Source organism: Hemicordylus capensis, chromosome 5 (assembly GCF_027244095.1).
Source record: "Hemicordylus capensis ecotype Gifberg chromosome 5, rHemCap1.1.pri, whole genome shotgun sequence".
NCBI classification, from domain to species: domain Eukaryota; kingdom Metazoa; phylum Chordata; class Lepidosauria; order Squamata; family Cordylidae; genus Hemicordylus; species Hemicordylus capensis.
The window spans coordinates 206,384,651-206,404,208 of NC_069661.1; the positions used below are offsets into that span (position 1 = coordinate 206,384,651).

The following is a 19,558-nucleotide window of genomic DNA, read 5'->3' on the forward strand; positions in this document are numbered from 1 at the left end:
TTTCACTAGGGAGCTCATTCCAAAGCCTTGGGGCAGCTGAGAAGGCCCGTCCCTGAATGGCCACCAGATGAGCCACTGGCAAATGCAAATGAACCTCTCCAGCTGATCTTAGTGGGCAGTGGGGTTCATAACGAAGAAGACATTCTCTTAAATACCCAGGGCCCAAGCCATTTAGGGCTTTATAGATTATGACCAACACCTTGTATTTTGCCCGGAAACATATCGGCAGCCATTGTAGCTCCTTCAATACAGGAGTTATATGGTCTCTCCAAGATGACCCAGAGACCAACCTGGCTGCTGCATTCTGGACCAACTGTAGTTTCCGGACCACATACATGGGCAGCCCCACATAGAGCACATTGCAGTAATCCAGACTGGAGGTTACCAGCAGATGTATCACTGTTTTGAGGTCGTTCACCTCAAGAAATGGACACAGCTGGCCTATCAGCCAAAAATGATAGAAGGCACTTGGTAATGCTTCTTTCCACATTTTAAAATGAGGTGCTTTGGTTGCTGTATCGGTTTCTAGCTGTGTTTGTGCTATATAGACTATTAAGGCTTAAACTGGAAAGGGAAGAGAGGCGAACATCAGAGAAATCCTGTATATGGTTCCTTGGTAACCATACATGCATCTCTTAAGAATTCCTGAAAATCCAAGATAAGTTCGTATAGTTGCCCAGGAACTATACACCTGTTTTCCCTTTTCCTCCCTTTCCTGCTTAACTCTTGACAAGCCCAGTCAGCATGAATGTGGGCAAAAACCAAAGAACATTCTGCCATACCTTAATTTAAAGTGTCTTCCCCTGCCATCTCTTCCAACCTTAACAGGTTTTTGAGAGTAAGCTGGTGGCCTTCCATGGTTTGCATTCTAAACAAGGGCCACTAGCTGCCATTCTCTAATTCAGTGATCTTAATTTTAAAGTATCATGAACAAATAGTATGATGAAGAATATATTGACTGATCATTATCATATCACCTGATGAAACACTGAGTACAAGAAAAACTTCTTTATTATCTGGTGGAAATAAGTATTTAGTTTTAGTTACTGTATTTTAAAGCAGTCACAAATGCCATTAATTTTAGATGTTTTTTACTCTTAGGTACATATTGTTATATGATGTGAAATTAAGAACCAAAACCTGCATTTTATCTGCTGTTCTTTTCAAGGTAATTAATATGTTTTAATTTAGATCTTACCTAGTAAAGTTATTTTCAATATTCTTTTCTTTAATAAATAGATAGCAGTAAATAAACCATTTTAGTATTAAAGTATAAACGGAAGATCATACTATGATATAACTGATGGATATGAATATGCTTGATAATGTTCATGATTATTGTTTAAAATAATTGGTTATTGAATAGCAGTGAGACACTTTGCAGTCAAAGAACTGATATCACTAAACAGATGGGTGCTGATTGTCACAGATAAGGCCACATATGCCATAGCTCTTCAGATCCAAACATCCTTATGAGCAGCATGCTGCTGTTTGCATGCACCCATGTTAGCTTAGACATTGTCAATGAGCTGTTAGAAAGAATCTGGATTCAATCCCCACACTCACAACCAAGTGATCAGCCCTGTCAGAAGTGACACTGTGGATCATCTGAGCAGCACTTGGATTGCTTTCATATACATAGTTTCTAATTCATCAGGAAAATCTATGCATGAAAATCAACTTCTGCAACTAGATTGCCCCTTGAAGACTCTGATTATGTCAGGAGTGTGTAGTAGGCAAAATTCACACATAGCTTTGGCAAAGGCTTCTACTGCTTTTTCAGTTTCAGACTGATCCTGAAGCTGACTGCACATCTCTGTTCCCAAGAAGGTGAGAACCTTTTACTGGTGGTTGGAACTGGGCAGACTGTCTTAAGACATGAAGCTGTAGAGTATCTCCTTGAAGCTGTAGAGAATCTGTATATGGTCAATGCAAATTTCTTTGGCTTGTGAACCTGACTCCAGAAACTCATAGTTCAGGGAATTTGGTCAGCTGGCAAGTCCTGTATAAACAAGCTGGATGTCAGTAATCACACCAGCTCTTTTGTCCATCAAAGACTGAATCCAGAACAAGTTTTAGCCAGAAGACAATACCACAGTCCTATGTTAGGAGGTGCAACATTTCAGTTGTTGACCACCCTCTAGACAACATAAGAATGTAAATTTAGCTTAAGTTAAAAAAACCTCCTTGCTCTGTCCATGATGTCCAGGCACAACAAGAGGTGGAAGGAGGATAGAAGTTTTCAGCTGCTGGGTGAGGACATCTCACTTGGGTTATCCTCCTCGCACGCTCCAGAGTGCAGGACGAATCAATTAGTCAGAGCCTTTAAGAGGTGGGAGAGGATAGCCCCTCTCAGCTCAGTTTGTCCTGCGAGTGCTCCAGAGAGGTCGTTCTCAGCCAGCTCCTAGCTTTCTCTTCTCCCTCTCTTAAAGCAATTTCTCTCCATCATGGGCGGAACTGGGGGGGGGCAGCCAGGGCACGTGCCCTAGGCGCCACTGAGGAGGGGGCACCACACCAGTTCCTGCCACCCCCACCCCATTGCCCACCTGCCCAGCCCCAGGGCCCCTCAGCCACTTTCCATCCTGCTTGCCTTGCCCTCCGGCTCCAGCCTAGGATCGGAGGGCCTGCGAACTTCAGAGAGCTCTTCTTCTCTCCCTGCCTCTCAGCTGATGGGTGGGTGGGCGGGGATTCCAGAGAGGCCTCCGTGTAGGCCACCCTGAAGCCTGAACTTGGCAGTCCCCAAGCAAGCCAAGAAGGAGGCAAGAAGAGTTCTCTGCAGTAGACTCTCTTCCCAGACCATCTAGCACAGCTTTTGCAAAGTAGACTGTGAATTCCTTTTTGTGGTTACCCCCCCCCCGGGTATATAGGGATCTGCTTGCCATAGGGCTTTGATATGGGGGGGGGGGAGAAGAGACTGAGAAGTCTCTGAATATTTAATTTAAAACAGATTGAAAAATTTCTGGTTTTAAATTTCTGGCTTTTTACTATCTAAAAAGGCCTATAAGTGGCTTGTTTCATGGCAGAAAATTACAAAAACTTCTGGAACAAACCATATTATATTGATTCATTCATTCATGTATAAATGCATTTATGTTCAAGTTGTTTTGCAACCCAGATGGTCTGAGTGAGAACTGTGAAGAATGTGTTGTGCTTTTATTTTATTTTATTTTATTTTTCTTGTGTGTGAACTGCTCTCCAATAACCCACAGGGACTTCAGGGTACATCTGGCCAACATGTGAGTGCAACACCTCCATTCATTCCAGAGGAGATGTGTGTTAAAGGGCTTTAAAAGCCTCGTGTGAAAAACCTCCTGGAATCAAACTTTACTGAATTTATTCAGAATTCTGAGAAAACAAACATAGGCTCACCCTGCATGGTTGAAAGTCTCCTTTGCTAATCTGCAGCAAGGGGGCCATTTTAATAATTAGTGTTTCTAGTGTGTTCTAGGCATTAAAAGTAGCACAAATATATAGTACTCAATGTTTATCACTATATATTGTGAAGGGTGCATGTGTGTATTCAGTGAAATGTATTTCCAGGCAGCATACTTATTTTGAAATATCAAACTTAAATCCTTGGGGGCCTGGGATGTGTGGAGGCCCTGGACTTTGAGGGGCTGGGGGCCCATTTTAAAATCTCATCTTGGCCCATTCCAACCTTGCTATGCCCCTGGCAGTCACTACACATGGGTTTCTGCACAACACCTGCACAGAAGAAACTTCCATGTAGAAAATGTGTCTCTTGTAAACTGACCTTGAATTTTCCATCCATGACTGGGATATCTGAGATTTAGAGTCAATAATAAAAGAACAGCACACTGCTTGTGATGGGAAGGGGCAAATTACAATGATTTCTTAGTCTGGCAGGGGCTGGTTTTGGCCCTGGCAGAACTTGGCTGTCTGCTCCTGTTGCAAATTCCTCTGCCAAGTGTGGCAAACTAACGTATCCTCCTCCCTCTTGGTGTCAAAGTAAGCACTAGTGTGGTGAATGCACGTATACCCCATCATGAGCCAACAGTCATCACAAGACAAAGGATGGCAGGAATCATTCACTGGTTTATAGACACACACACACACACACACACACACACACACACACACACACACACCACCTTCTTCTTCCCCTATTTTGCTAGTGGCTATTTGGGCAGGTGATCCTCTAGGACAAAGTCATTTTTTTAAAAAAGCATGAGATGAGACAGAGAAAATGACACTTGGAATCCTCACATAACTCCGGACTGTTGTTCTAAGTCTTTTACAGAGATGGCTCATGTTTTCAGGTTTTGATCAACAACCATGTCTAGATGTGTTCCTTTTAACAGGGATTTCCAGACATTGTTGACTACAAGTCCCATCATTCCTGTTTGGACAGGGACACAATTTCAGTGCTTGCCCTAGGTGCTTTTCCCCCTAGATACGCCTCTGCTCTCCATTCTCTTGCTGCCCTTGTTCTTCCTTCTTGCCTTTCCTGTTTAAAAAAAAATCTCTTTCTCCTCTGTTCTTTGCCCTTTTCTTTCCTCTCCCTCCCTTCCTCTGGAGCCTCAGAGGAGCCTCAGAGGACTGGAGTCCTGCACTTTCTTCTGCCTAAGGGCAAGAAACAGCAGCTGCAGCATGGTAAGCTGATCATACATGCTGCTGTCATTCACGCTGTGCCTTCGGGCCCGCTGTGACCCTCATGGTCAGCACTGGAGCCGGGGGGGGGGAGGGCAAGGGGGAACCAGACCCATTGAAGGGCCTTTAGAGGATCCAGCTACCTTCATTATCCGCACCAACCAGTGGTATTATCCCACCTCTTCCCCCCCGAGGGAAGAAACGCCCCGACATCGTTGTTTTGGAGGACAACAATGACACCTCACTGGGCCAGAAGCCTCTTCCCAGGCCTGCTAATTCCCCCGCTGCCCCCCCACCCGGTGAGTCTGGATAGGCAGGAAGGGGACACCACAGATGGCTCTGCTCCACCTCCCACCGAGCCGATCCACTTTCGCTGCAGCCCGCTGATGTACGCAGCCTGCCGGCAGGAACTTCAAGCCCCAAAATGCCAGCAGATCTACCGCCTCCACCACCTCCAGTCATTCTGGCACTGCAACCAAGGGGAAAGGAAGAGCCATGGACTGCTTCTCCAGCCATCCCGACATCCCTTGATAAACAGGGGCTCCGGAGGTGTCCCGCACTGGCTCTACCTTCACCTCAGGGACCGGTGAGTTCAGGGCCTTCTGGCCCCCTGCTTACCAACCAGCCCAGCTCAGACTGCCCCAGGGCCCTGAGCCATGCCCTCAGGCCCCTGCACCCACCCTCCCAGTGAAATGCCCTTAGCCTTGCAGGTTTGGTTTATGGAAGCTATTCATTCCTCCTTGGAGCAACACAAGCCCAAAGAGCCAGATAAAAGCACCACAGGCCCAGGGATGATTCCCAGCCTGCCTCTTCAGAATCAGATCCCCCCCATTCTTCCTCTTATGACTCCTCTGAGAGTCCTCCTAAAAAAGCCAAGAAAAAGCCACTAGCATAAGAAGCCCTTAAAACATAATAAATCAAAAATATCTAAGCAGCAGCAAAAACATAAGCACAAAAAGGCTTCTGCCTGCTCTTTGGATATTTCTGATTATGATTCCCCTGATCCTCACCCCATGCTCCCAGCAGCCCCTCTCAGACTCCTAGATCCACCTAGCCCAAGGAGCAGCCATGAGGGCATCCCAACTGACCCTAGCAATGAACCAGATCCAAGGGAAGAGGGAGAATGGTCTGACAGTCAGCAAGTGGAATAACTCACCCACTTGCGTAGGCTCTTCATTTTATTTATTTATCATATTTTTATATCGCCTGATGTGTACATCTCTAGGCAGTGTACAAAATTTAAAATATTTAAAAGTCAACACATTAAAATACATGACACAATAAAAACAATAGAATAAAACAGTTATTAAAACAAATTATTAACATTAATTCTAATTAATGTGCTAAAGGAACCCACACACTCCTCCCAGAAGTCCTTGGTGTTGCCCACATCTTCATCCAATGATCCTCAATTCCCTTTTCCTGAAACTTTTTTGAGGTAGTGAAAAGCAAGTGCGGCAGGCACCTTCCACACACAAAAAGACCATCGTTATTAAACACTACAGCTTTGTTCCCTCAGCAGCTGCCTTGTTTCTGACACCCCGGGTCAATGCTCCAGTGGCTGCCCTGATCTCGGAGGCAATTCTGCTTAGGAATGGGGAGTCTTCCCTGAAGGATCCCACCAAACGGAAGCTAGAGTCTCAACTCAGAAAGAACACAGACACCATCTCAATCTGCTTTAGAGCTTCCACGGCTGCCTTCATCATATCCAGAACTGCGCTCCTATGGACAGATGAGTTACTACAGTCTCTATCTCCAGATCCCTCAGGACAGAGGCAGATCCTTCTCAAGATCCAGAAGGCCCAGGCTTTCATCTCAGATTCTACTCTTGACTCCATCCACTTCGCCGCCCATGCCACAGCAACCAACATAGTGGCCAGACGCACCCTTTAGCTCAAGCACTGGCAGGTATACCCCACCTTGTGGGCCAACCTGGTGACAGTCCCTTTCACTGTGTCCAAGCTGTTCAAGGACGAAGCCCTTCAGGAAATTCTGGTCAAGACCAAGGATAAAAAGAAAGCCCTCCCATCCTCTTCCTGCATGGATGACAGATGCACCGTAGGCAAGTCCTTTCAGCCCTTTTGTACCTTTTGTCCCAACTTTAGACCCAGGAACAGGGATGCCAGGCAGCTCATCCAGTCACCATCACTGACCTTAGCCCAAAGAGACCTTAACACTGCCCTCTTGAGCCCTTCCACTCACAGATTCCTTGTGAACAAGGCCAGGAGCATCCTGGTTCCTTCCAATGAAATTTTGCATCTGGGAGTCCTCATAGACACCATCAACAATTGCCTAGTTCTTCCCCAGGATCAATTAGACAAGTTATATTCTCTTTCTCCCCCCCCCCAATTTATAGTACATTTATTAAAGTTTAAGTAAAAAAAACAGAAAAAGTTACATCTCTGAGAGTATACATGATTACACACAGAAGCTTATCCAGTGTAAACAAAACTCCTCTATATAGGAACATAGGAAACTGCCATATACCGAATCAGACCATTGGTCTATCTAGCTCAGTATTGTCTTCACAGACTGGCAGTGGCTTCTCCAAGGTTGCAGGCAGGAATCTCTCTCAGCCCTATCTTGGAGAAGCCAGGGAGGGAACCTGAAACCTTCTGCTCTTCCCAGAGTGGCTTCATCCCCTGAGAGGAATATCTTGCAGTGCTCACACATCAAGTCTCCTATTCAGATGCAACCAGGGCAGACCCTGCTTAGCTATGGGGACAAGTCATGCTTGCTACCACAAGACCAGCTCTCCTCTCCTCTATGCAAGATACAAATGGTAATTGTATATATTTATATAAATGTGTATGTATATAATTATAGAATAGGAAATGTTAACATATGACTCAGTCTTACCATCAGTAAAATTACGAATCTAACAGTTAAACAAATTTCAGAGGGGAGAGCCGAAACGAGCAACAACAAAAAGGAACAAGGTAGGAACATATACATGAGTATTAAGGTTAAATCAGGCAGAACGAAACTTCCACTACAGGGGTCCCGTCCAGTACCTACAAACTCAAATATATTAATAAACACATTTTTAATAAATATTATGTCAATAAAAGCTTATGATTAGCCAGGAGAGAAAATAGAAAGAAAACTTAAAACCTTGCAAAAAGTAGAACCTTCATGAATGTAACTCACTGAAATCCATGACTTCAGTAAAAATGGTTTCCCTACATAAATATTATCTTTCTTTTAATCCAAAAGCCTGTATAAAAATCGTCTATAAGCTTTCTCAGAATAAAGATCTAAATGCACAGGTCTCTTTCTGGTCTTTCCCATCCTGGTTCTTCTGATTAGCACGTAATTCCAAACAAAAGGAAAACAACAACAACTAGATGATACCAGTTATATCCCTACTAGATGGATACAATCTAACATCCATGAAAAAACCAGGAAGATTATTTTTTAAAATCCTTTCCAGATCCATGCCTACTGATACAAGAACAGTGGACAGCTTCTCCTAAAAGGAACTGTAAATTCAATAGAACTATGATGTCAAATAAAAAAAGTATTGGGGGGGGGGATTCCTAAATCGGACTTCAGTATTATGTTATATAAACAAAAAATGAAGAGACCATTAGTTATTGCCTGACTTGTAAAAGCTATTAGTTCTATACAAATATCTAAAAGCCATGAGTTCTAGATAGGAACTCCAAAGTAATAGTATAAAAATAATAAATAATATTATTTTAATGAAAATATGAAAATATATTTTTTATATCTCCATCAAAGTACTTAGAAGGGTCCCTCAAAGCAGAGCAAGAATCTGCCAAAATATAACGCTCAATCATGCAACAATCGTCACGTCTATCTGTTATCACTTCGTATTTGGCTCTCATCCCTAGATTACCTTCCAATTGGTTCCTTCCAATCAAATTTTGCATCTCGGAGTCCTCATAGACACCATCAACAATTGCATAGTTCTTCCCCAGGATCAAGTAGACAAGTTATATTCTCTCATCCACCAAGTACTAGCTCTCAAGTCAGTGCCTGTGCTCACCCTGGCTCAACTCCTGGGTCCCATGTCCTCCTCCTTGGAAGCAGTATCTTGGGCACATCTCCACCTCCAACCTTTACAGTGGCTCCTCCTGCCTCACCAGGCATCCATCGCCCAAAGGCAACACACCAGACTACAACTTACCCCATCAGTCAGAAATTCCTTGCCCTGGTGGCTTCAGACGTCATACCTAGCCCAGAGCCATTCATTCCTGGACCCACCCTGCGTCATCATTATGACATATGCCAGCTTATCAGGTTGGGGAGTGCAGTACCTCAGCCTCTTGGCCCAGAGAAAATGGTCGCCACAGGAAGCCAGGCACATCATCAACTGGTTGGAGCTGCGAGCCATCCACCTGGCTCTCCTGGCCTTTCGGGACAAGATTCTTCACCACCATATTATCATCTGCACCCACAACACAACGGCCAAAGCACATGTCAGTTGGCAGGGAGGAACCACTCCAAGTCCTTACATGAGGAAGCAGACCTACTCCTCTCATGGGCAGAGGAGCGTGTCTCATCCATTCTGGCTCACCACATCAGCAGTTCTCTGAACACCCAGACAGACTGGCTGAGCAGACAGGATCTCTACCCTACGTAATGGTGACTCAACCCCCAGGTGTTCCAGATGATCTCTTCTCTCCTGGGTCATCCAGAGGTGGATCCCCTCGCATCTCAGACCAATGTGCAGCTCCCAAAGTTCTTCCCCTGCTTCCACTGCACATGGGCGGAAGCGATAGATGCCATATCGACACTCTGGCCACGGGAGCTCCTGTACACCTTCCCTCCAGTGCTGCTCCTCAGCCGACTGCTGCATCACATACATCTACTTCAGGCAGAAGTAGTCCTGGTGTTTCCCTTCTGGCCACGGCAGCCCTGGTTCCCAGAGATACTTCATCTCTCCATAGCAGGTGCTTTCCTTCTCTCCAGAACTTCTAAACCAGGGTCCAGTGGTTCACCCCAACCCAGCATGGTTCAAGCTTGTTGCCTGGCAACTGAATGCAATTTCTTGAAATGCCATGGTTACACTTCCAGGGTCATGGACACCATCCTAGCATCCAGGAGAGCCTCAACCAACAGGATATATCAGACCACCTGGAGGGCTTTCCTACATTGGTGCCGCCAGCACAAGCTCTCTCCAGAAGACTGGAATTGCCCAGCTTCTCCTTTTTCTGCAGGATGGTCTAGACAAGGGCCTCAAGGCAAATACTATCAAGTGCCATGCGGCCTCTCTAGTCAATCTTCTAGTACTAACGCAAGGGAGGAGTGTCCAATCTCACCCTCACCTCTAGAGATTCTTACCGGGGGGCAATGTTGTCTTCTTCGCTAGTGGTTCACAGATTCCCATCCTGAGAGCTTCACAAGGTTATCTGAGTCCTGCATGCACCTCCCTTTGAACCTATTACATCTATTCCTTTACGTGTGCTCTCCTTAAAGCTAGTTTTCCTCGTCACCATCACCTCTGCAAGGAGACTTTCTGAGCTCCAGGCACTCTCGGCTAATCCTAGATTCTGCATTTTCTCTCAGGACTCTGTCCGCTTGATTGCTGATCCCTCCTTTATATCAAAGGTCTCATTGGTCCTCCACAGATCCCAGGATGTGGTCCATCCATCACTCTGTCCCTGGCCAACTGCCACCAAAGAAAAGCAGTGGCACAAGCTTGATGTTCGCTGCTGTCTGAAGATATACCTATCCAGAACAGCATCCTTCAGGTCAACAGAAGCCCTCTTTGTCTCCTTCTTTCCTTCCACCATGGGCCAGCAAGTGTCATCTGCAACTCTGGCCCCCTGGATCAAAGCATGCATCACCCTGGTGTATGAGGCCCAACACCTTCTCACACCTTTAAAGATAACCACTCACTCAACTCATTCAGCAGCCATGCCAGCCTTCTCCATGAATGCTTCCCTAGATGAAATCTGCAGAGCAGCTAAGTGGTCTTCCCCATCCATGTTCACCAGACACTGTAAGATGGACCTCTGCCCAGGCTGCATTCAGTAGACATGTCCTGCAGCAGGTTCTTCTGCCCCAGTAGCCGGGGATGCTCCCACCCAAGGTCTTTTCGCTGTGGCATGTCCCATGTGAGATATCATCACCTAGCAGCCAAGAAAGGAGCATTGGTCACTCACCATGAAGGCTTCTTCTGGCTACTGGTGTTGAGGACATCTTTACCCACCCTTGGTTGTCCACGGCTACTAGTAAGCGTTTTTTCTTTTCTTGTTGTTTCCTTTTTACAATACTGTAACACCTGTGTGGTTTCCTTTATTCTCCGTTACTTACCTTTCTAAAAGCTTGGCTTGACTAAACAGAACTGGGAGGGCCTATCCTCTCCTGCCTCTCAAAGGCTCTGCCTAATTGATTTGTCCTGCCCTCTGGAGCATGTTGGGAGGATAACCCATGTGAGATGTCCTCAACACCAGCAGCCAGAAGACGCCTTCATGGTGGGTGACCAATGCTCCTGTCTGAAAATGTAGAAAGTATTATTATTATTTTATTGCATTTCTATACTGCCCAAAACTTACGTCTCTGCAACTGGACTTAGTAAGCAAGCAAGGAAAGCAAGCAAGGAAAGTCACTAACAATTGCAACAGGCGGCCCAAAGGAGCCCAAAGGGGTAATAGCCGGGTGTTATTTATTTCTACCAGATATTATATCTGCCCTTTTACAGTTCAATACAATAGGGAAATTATTTATTTATCATACTTATATACCATTTGATATGTGCATCTCTAGGTGGCATACACAATTTAAAACACAATTTAATTGACCCAATATCTTGAACTCTATAATCTCAAATAAGCGAAGTGGAAAGCATGTAATGGCATGGCAGAAGTTGAAATAAAATTAGGCATTTTTAAATTCCAGGTGATTGCTTTAACTAATTGGCCAGCAAGACCTTGTGTGTAGTTTCAGATCCAAATACTAAAAATAAATAACAAATCTATATTTGAGAAGCAAGGCAGATTTCTTTATATTTTCTTATGTGGTCTCACAATTCAAATTATCCTAAGCTCATAAAATAGTGTTAATTTTAATTCCATGTTAACATGTTATAATTTCATCTACAGCTATATAAAACATTAAAAGTTCACTAAATGTGTTTTTAAAATGTATATAATTTTTGTCATATGTATACATTTGCAGTTTTTGATGATATTATAATTTCCAGTCCCTATTTAGAGCTTCCCTACCCCATCCTACAGCGGATTGTGATTTTGTACAATACGAAACAGATACCTTAATTCCTGGAATTGATATATTTTTGGATCGCTATAGAGCTGATGTTGGAACTGTTGTTGCAAGTCTGAGTTTTCTTATATATGAATTGCATTGTTGCAAGCAAAATCTAATAGTAAGTACAACTAAAATATGTGTAAATAATTTTTTTGTGTTTATGTAGAAAATAGACATTTAATGAATCTGCTTTTTCACTCTTTGATTACATGTGCCCTGTGTAGGTAAAGTATAAGGTTATACATCTTCTTTAGTTAAGTGTCTGATCCTTTCTATCTGTTTTTTCTAGGGATATACATGAAACTGATTTCGTGTTTTGTTTTGAGCTCGAAATTAAACACAAAATGTTCAAAACATTTTGTTGAAAGCAGCCAAATGGCTGTTTTAGTGAAACAAACTTGAAACATCACGAGTGTTCCGAGTTCCATTTTGGAGGGCTGTTGTTTAGGGGAAAGCTGGTCTACTGTTTGGGGTCAGTGGGTAGACCAGGCCTCTGCTCTAGACTTAGTGCATCAGCCAGCCTCGTAGGACATGCCTCTCCATTGCATGAGGTGGGTAGACCAGGCCTCCACCCTGGACTTAGCACGTTGGCTTGCCTTAGAGTGGTAGACCAGTCCTCCGAGGTGGGCTGATGCACTAAGTCCAGGGCAGAGGCCTGGTCTGCCCACCTCACACTATGGGTAGACCAATCCTCCAAGGTGGTCCCACACTCTAAATCCAGAGCAGTGGCCTAGTCTACCTGCTGACCCCAATCGGTAGACCAGTTCTCCCCAGAAAAACAGCCCTCCAAAATGTTGCTCGAAACACTAGAAATGTTTCAACTTGAAATGGGGTTGTTTTGTTTCGAGCTCCAAACAGGCCTTTTATTTTAAGGGCATTTTGTTTTGAACTTGGAACACTTGAAATAGCCCGTTTCGAGCTAAAAATGTTTTGCACATCCCTAATTTTTTCTTGTTAGTAAGTGCCGCTGGGACAATGAGGCATTCTCCCAACTAAGTGTGTAAAGATGAGGTTCTCAAGTTTGGGTCCCCAGATGTTGGACCACAACTCCCATCATCTTCAGCCACAGTGCCTTTGGCAATTGTGGCTGCGAATGATGGGAGTTGTAATCCAACATCAGGGACCCTAGCTTGAGAATCTCTGGTGTATAGGATTGTAGCCCTCAGTTGTACAGATGATGATGTATTCAAATCTTATCTTACTCCCTACTTCAAGGCAGATTTCCCCATGCATTAGCCCCATTTCACACTGACTATTAAGTCCTTTGCAGGTTAATCCACAATATCCAGGATTTAATGTATCTCCAGCAGAGAGCAGGTGCAAAGAAAATGTACAATGCTAGTGGTTCATGCAGGCAAGGAGTCCAGATGACTCAAGTGAACAAGCCAAATCACATGCTTCCTTTCCTTGAAAATGCTGTTTTCAAGGAAATAATACAGTATCATGTTGTGGATTCATCTGTATGATTTCATAATTGGAAGAAGCCACTCATTTGCTATTATTGGCTACCAGCTTCCAGTGCTGAGGGAACAGTGAAGATGAAATAGATGCTAGATGGGGTATAGATGCAGGGAGGATGTTCACTTCTGAGTTCCTAGTATAAACTTATTACTAAGTTATTACTACTATATAATGTAATGGTAAACACCTGCCTGGTGCAGCAGACTAGCTGGAAATTCAGCTATGTCAGTGAAAACATGCATAATACAATCCACCAATTAGTTTCATTTCAGCTAGGTAAGAAAACCAGACCTGGATTGTACTTTCAGTGTGTTGTATATTGTATACCATTGTTCCTCAAGGTCTTCCGTGTATTTCAAGAGTAATCATATGTTACTACACTTGCTTGAACCCTATATACATGTATGTGTGTATTCTATACATTACACCAATATACATTCTATACATGCACCAATACTTACCTTGAAAATAATTGAGGGAACTATTTGGATCCAAATTTGCAGGCATGGAGAACGTATAAATCCCAGTCCAGTCAGTGCCATGCCATGTTAGAGTAAAGGTAAAGTGTGCCATCAAGTCGATTTTGATTCCTGGCGCCCATAGAACCCTTTGATAGAATACAGGAGGGCTTTACTATTGCCTCCTCCCACGCAGTATGAGATTATGTCTTTCAGCATCTTCCTATATCATTGCTGCCTGATATAGTAGCAGCGGGGATTCAAACAGGCAATCGTCTGCTTGTTAGTCAAGCATTTCCCCACTGTGCCACTTAAGGTGGACCCATGTTAGAGTACCATAGAGGAAAGAAGTAAAGTTTATTTTTGTGGAGCAGAAGGACAATGTAAAAACCATATATTAGGCAATATTTGGAATGGGAGTGAAGTAGGCTTCCAGGGAGAGAGTATGGGAAAGAATGAAGGCAAGGACTCAGATGGCTTTGAGGGTGGTAGGTTTGGTTAATTAACAGGGTGTTTTTTGTGCAGAGGGTTTGGTGAAGGAACAGGGTGGTAGAGGGGAAAAGAGAATAGAGCAGTGTTACACGTTTCCTCCAGTGGTCTCATGAACGAAACCATGGGTGTAGATCTGATCAAGAAGATCCAAGGAGCTTGTGCATGAAGGAATTGCCATGGTGGCAAACAAGGGAAAGTCAAATCCACAGCTATATATTTCATTGTGGGCTGAGGGATTTACAGGAGGGCAACTTAATTCCGAATCTAATTGGTGGCTGGCCAGGCACAAATGCACTTACCAGTTTTCCAGGGGGGGTTGAAGAAGGCAAGGAACTCAACTGTGTGAGCTTACACTGTATGATGTTCTCAGGTGGGATGAGTAGGAACTGTTTGGGATACCAGGGAGGGCAACTCAGGGTGCAGTGTGTCTCAACAATGTGAGCTCACCTGAGGGAAAGGTTAGGTAGGGGTTTAGTGCACGAATGGAGCACTTGGCCAGGTGGAATCCAGATAAGAATGGGACAGAATGTCTACCACAGTTCCACATCTGAAGATCATACACAAACATCTAAAATAAGACCTATTTATAGATCTTTCCTTCTGGGGGCCTGCTAGGGGTGGCAAAACTGGGAAGGTTCAAGAACAGAGGAGATAATTAGAAATCTTTATTTCAGGCTCTGAAAGGGAATGTATGGGTGGGGAAACTGCTGTTCAGATGGATTACCAAGACAAAAGGGCACTGGTATGCTGAAATCTAAAATTTGTCTTGATTGCATTTTAGGGTGTGATTATTTAGTCTCTCAGGACAGGTCTTTTGTCCTAACTACTACTACAGACATTTATAAACCGCTTTTCAACAAAAGTTTCCAAAGCAGTTTATATAGATAAATAATAAATAAATAAAATGGATCCCTGTCCCCAAAGGGCTTACAATCTAAAAAGAAACATAAGATAGACACCAGCAACAGCCACTGGAAGGATGCTATGCTGGGGGTGGATAGGGCCAGTTGCTCTCCCCCTGCTAAATTTATGAGAATCACCACTTTAATAGGTGTCTCTTTGCCCAGTTAGCAGGAGTTCAGTTTAAGTGAAATTTAACTTGTTTTAAGACTCCTGTTTACTCCATATGGACATTCAACTTGATTAAAAATTCAAGAGGGGTGCTATGCCTCTCCAGGCTGTTTTCAGTGGTTCAGGTTGCGTGACTAGGCTGGTTTGGTCCGAATGGAGGTTTGCTTCCTTCAGGCAAGAAACACTTTTCTCTGTAATAGTAATGCTTAGGATGAAGATAAAATTACAGAATGGAGGGAAGGGAACTTCTCACTTTAAGTTTCCCCCTCCTGCTCTGCTCAACTTTTTTTGGTCTTTATACAGCATTTCTTTGTCTATATCCAGCAGCAATTTATGTAACTTTTCACATAAGGGAACTGCTGTCTAATAAAGTAGTGGTCAGATGATGACTGTCTCTACTCCTTGTTATTTCTGATATCGGAGCATTCTTCAAATTATGTTTTTGTGTCAAGCAGTCATGAAAATCTATTTGACATAAACTTCATGGAAACTTCACTGTTAAATTGCACTTAAACTGAAATTTAATGTGGGACAAAAATCTAAATTTAAAGAAGTGTCATATATTGTCTTACCAATGTATTAAATTTCAAATAGAAATCATCATGTATGTTAGAAGAAAATATTATAAGTTTATAAGAACAATTTATAAGTAAAAATGAAAACAAGATTATTTGTTCCTTATAGAAATAATGTGTTATCTTTAATTTGAAAAGATCTGTCAAGCAAAATGGCTAGGCTGGATGAATGTTCTATATGCTAGTTTGTGTCTTGAAAACTGTATATTTGAGTTTATGTTTTATTAGACTTGTAAACATTATTCTCTTAGCTATTGATGTTAGCATGTTCTTTCTGCTTTTCTACTTCCTTTTAAAACTGTTTTCATTAATTAACCTTATAAAATGTGTTTTCAGTAGTATCTGATATTGAATTTTAAAGTTGTGTATTTGTTCTTAAGCTGCATATTTCTCTGTGTGCCATAAAAGGTATACAAGTGACAAACGGATCTATAAATAAATAAATAAACAAACGTTGATTGAACTCTCCTACTTCTCTGCAGATTTTGCCGCTGTTCACATTATATCAATACTTTGTTTCTGAAGTCTGTCGGGATGCAATTAAAAGTATTGAAGGAAGGATTCTTAAGGTAATATAACAGATAACAGCTGTCAAGCAACATGCTGCATATTTTAGTGGTCATTCACATTTCAATTGGTTACTAAACTAATTCCTACTGTTGACTGTATTTTATAGGGCCTTTAAGTGAAAAAAATATTTTATAACTAACTGGGGGAAATGTTTTATATGTGAACTGTTTTTCAGCATTTCCTGCCCAAATAAACTTTATTGGGAAGGACTTTTATTAAAGTCCTTTTTATGCTCAAGTTATGGAGAAGTCCGCATGGCACAAGGGTGACACAGGAGATCTAGTTTTAAAAGCTGATGCACATGATCTTAAAACCAGGTTGACATGGTTTCAGGATATATGGGTTGAGTTTGGGTGAATAGTACAGCAGTTTGATATTTTATTGTGCCATTTTTTTTACTAGCTCTTATTAAAGCATTGTTGTATAATGAAGCCATTATATGACCACATTACTGTGAATCCACACTGAGCCTATTCACACCTAACACACATCTCAATCCGCTTTTTGGGACATAGGAATCAGGCTAGAGCATAAAACGTATTGACATTTCTGAAAATAAATGTTTGATTTTCATTTTACAAAAAATAATAATTTACATTTCATAGTTGAAAAGAAGGCAGAGAATCTGTGGGCTATTACCTATTTAGTATGGAAAGCACAAGGCATCAGAATGCGAATGCTAATGACAGGGCTGTAGGACCTATTCAAGGTTCAGTCTATCCAGGGCTCAGCTGCATGCAGCCTGAGGAGACAACATGATCCTGGAGCCCGGGTTAAGGGCGTGCTTACTCTCTTATCCCCTTAACCTAGCAGCTGGGTTTAAAAGCTGGGCTAGGTGGTCCTGCCCAATCCCGGGGCTCTCACACGCAGCCTAACCCAGACTTGGCTTCCCTAGCCTGGGTTAGGCTGCAATTGAGAACAGCTTGCTTCTTTTAAAAAGTCAAAGTTCCAGAGAAATATCTTTTATGGCTCTGTATGCCCAAGCAAAGTTCTGTCATGTTTTTTGAAAGCTACATGGTTTATGTTGGAAGTCTTACGATTGTGACAATTTTGTGTAAAGCTAAACTTCCTTCTTTTTAAAGATTAAAGTGCTTTCAGAGTTAGGATTTTTCTCTGATGCCTTCCAAGAACTGTGTACAATTAACCGAGGAGAGAAAATCCCCTGGAAATTAACTTCAGTCTACAGGATTATTCAAAAGCTTCCGGTAAAATGCTTACGACTCTATACCCTAATATAGCAGGGAATACAGCACCAGCTTGAACTTTTGGGTTTCTTGCTGGGGCCTTTTGGATGGAACATATCAGATACTTCTTTAGTGGAGGTCTTGGAGAGCTTGGCCTTTTCTGCTTCTGAGTCTTCCTACTTTTTTATTTTATTTTTTTTAATGTCTGCATATTCTGGGTGATTCTATTTGCTTTTCCCATGAGAGCATGACCAGCTAAGGATCTGTCACAGAAAGAGTTAATGCAAAAAGAAAATGAGAGCTAATCAGACCATTAATGTAGATACGGAAATATATTACATCATCATCACCATCACCATCATCAACAACAAATATTTATATACTGCTTTCCAAAAAAAGTTTCCAAAGCGGTTTACATAGAGAAAAAATAAATAAATAAGATGGCTCCATGTCCCCAAAGGGCTCACAATCTAAAAAGAAACTTAAGACAGACACCAGCAACAGTCACTGGAAGTACTGTTCTGGAAGTGGATAGGGCCAGTTACTCTCCCCCTGCTAAATAAAGAGAATCGCCACGTTAAAAGGTGCCTCTTTGCCTAGTTAGCAGGGGTCATTACCTAGTTAGCATCAGTTGGTCATTTCCTGAAATTGGGCCCAAATAGGGGTGTGTACAAAACTGGTTTGCCCGGTTCAGTTCAAGGCCGAAATTGTCTCGAACCAGACCAGGCACATTTGGTTTTGGCACCCCTGATCTAGAACTCTGGCTTGGCTCCAATTTGAGCTGGTTCAGGGTTCTAAACAGTAAAAAACAAAAAAACAAAAAAAAACCCTTACCGCCGGGTCCAGAGGCCTTTGGGGGGTACTGCCCCAGGATGGTCTCCAGCGGTCTCCCCTCCCCCCAGCGGTTCCCCCTCCCCGAATTGGCCTGGTCCCCTCTCCGTGGTTGTAGCGGCCATTTTGGAGGCATCCACCCTGGCCATTTGCAAACCCAGTGATAAGTTTTTTTGTTTTTTGTTTTAAATTAAAAACAGTTTAGAATCTTGAGCTGGCCTGGGGGTTCGGCTTGAGCTCAAGCCAAACTGGGCCCTCGAGCCAGGTCACACATCCCTAAACCCAAGTTTGAATAGTGTTTTGTCACTGGAAAGGATAGCGTATCACTGTCACTATTTCAGTTTTTCTGACTTTGAAAATAAATGTTCTGTTGCCATGTAATATTTGCCCAGAGACGTAAGTTTTGGGCTGTATAAAAATATGTTATGTTATATGTTACGTTAATAAATATGTTAATAAATAAATAAATAAAATATTCATTGTCATACTTTATTAAAATTGTAGGTCTCTGCAAAGTTTGATTCATCACAACCACTCTTGACAAATGTGAATCTGCAGGTAAGAACATATAAACTTATGAAGCTGCCTTATATGGTTCATCTAGCTCATTGACTGCAGCAGGTCTCCAGAGTTTCTGACAGCATTCTTTCCCAGACCTTCTGGAAATGCTACAGATTGAACCTGCAGACAAGCAAAGCCGGTAGTCTACCACTGATCAACAGTCCTTCCCAAACTGTTGTAAACTGTTACACATCAAATCAATCAATTCACATAATAGACTGAGCCTAATTAAATTTCCACACATTCAGCTTTCTCTATTTTTACAACTCATAAGCTAGACTGAAAAATATATTCTATATAGTTGTGCTCCCCCCCCCATCCTGGGGGGCTAGATATTTCTTGCTCAAGCTGTTAGAGGGTGAGTCCTCATATGCATGACATTGCCATTCACACACACACACACACACACACACACACACACACACACACACACACACACGTACCTTGACTGGAAAAGGCTGCCCAAAGAATCCTCCAGGCATCAAAAAAGAGGACATCTTAGAAT

General features: G+C 42.8%; 1 protein-coding gene across 5 annotated transcripts in view; it reads left to right on the forward strand.

Moving 5' to 3' along the window:
* Nucleotides 1-19,558, forward strand: part of CFAP54 (cilia and flagella associated protein 54) — a 264,824-nt gene that overhangs the window by 160,824 nt on the left and 84,442 nt on the right. For all 5 annotated transcript variants that reach the window (XM_053252437.1, XM_053252439.1, XM_053252438.1 and 2 more), the window contains 5 exons: nt 1,102-1,168; nt 11,786-11,968; nt 16,390-16,476; nt 17,560-17,682; nt 18,997-19,050. In XM_053252437.1, coding sequence (XP_053108412.1) covers nt 1,102-1,168; nt 11,786-11,968; nt 16,390-16,476; nt 17,560-17,682; nt 18,997-19,050 — 514 coding nt within the window. The remainder of the gene's footprint in view (nt 1-1,101; nt 1,169-11,785; nt 11,969-16,389; nt 16,477-17,559; nt 17,683-18,996; nt 19,051-19,558) is intronic.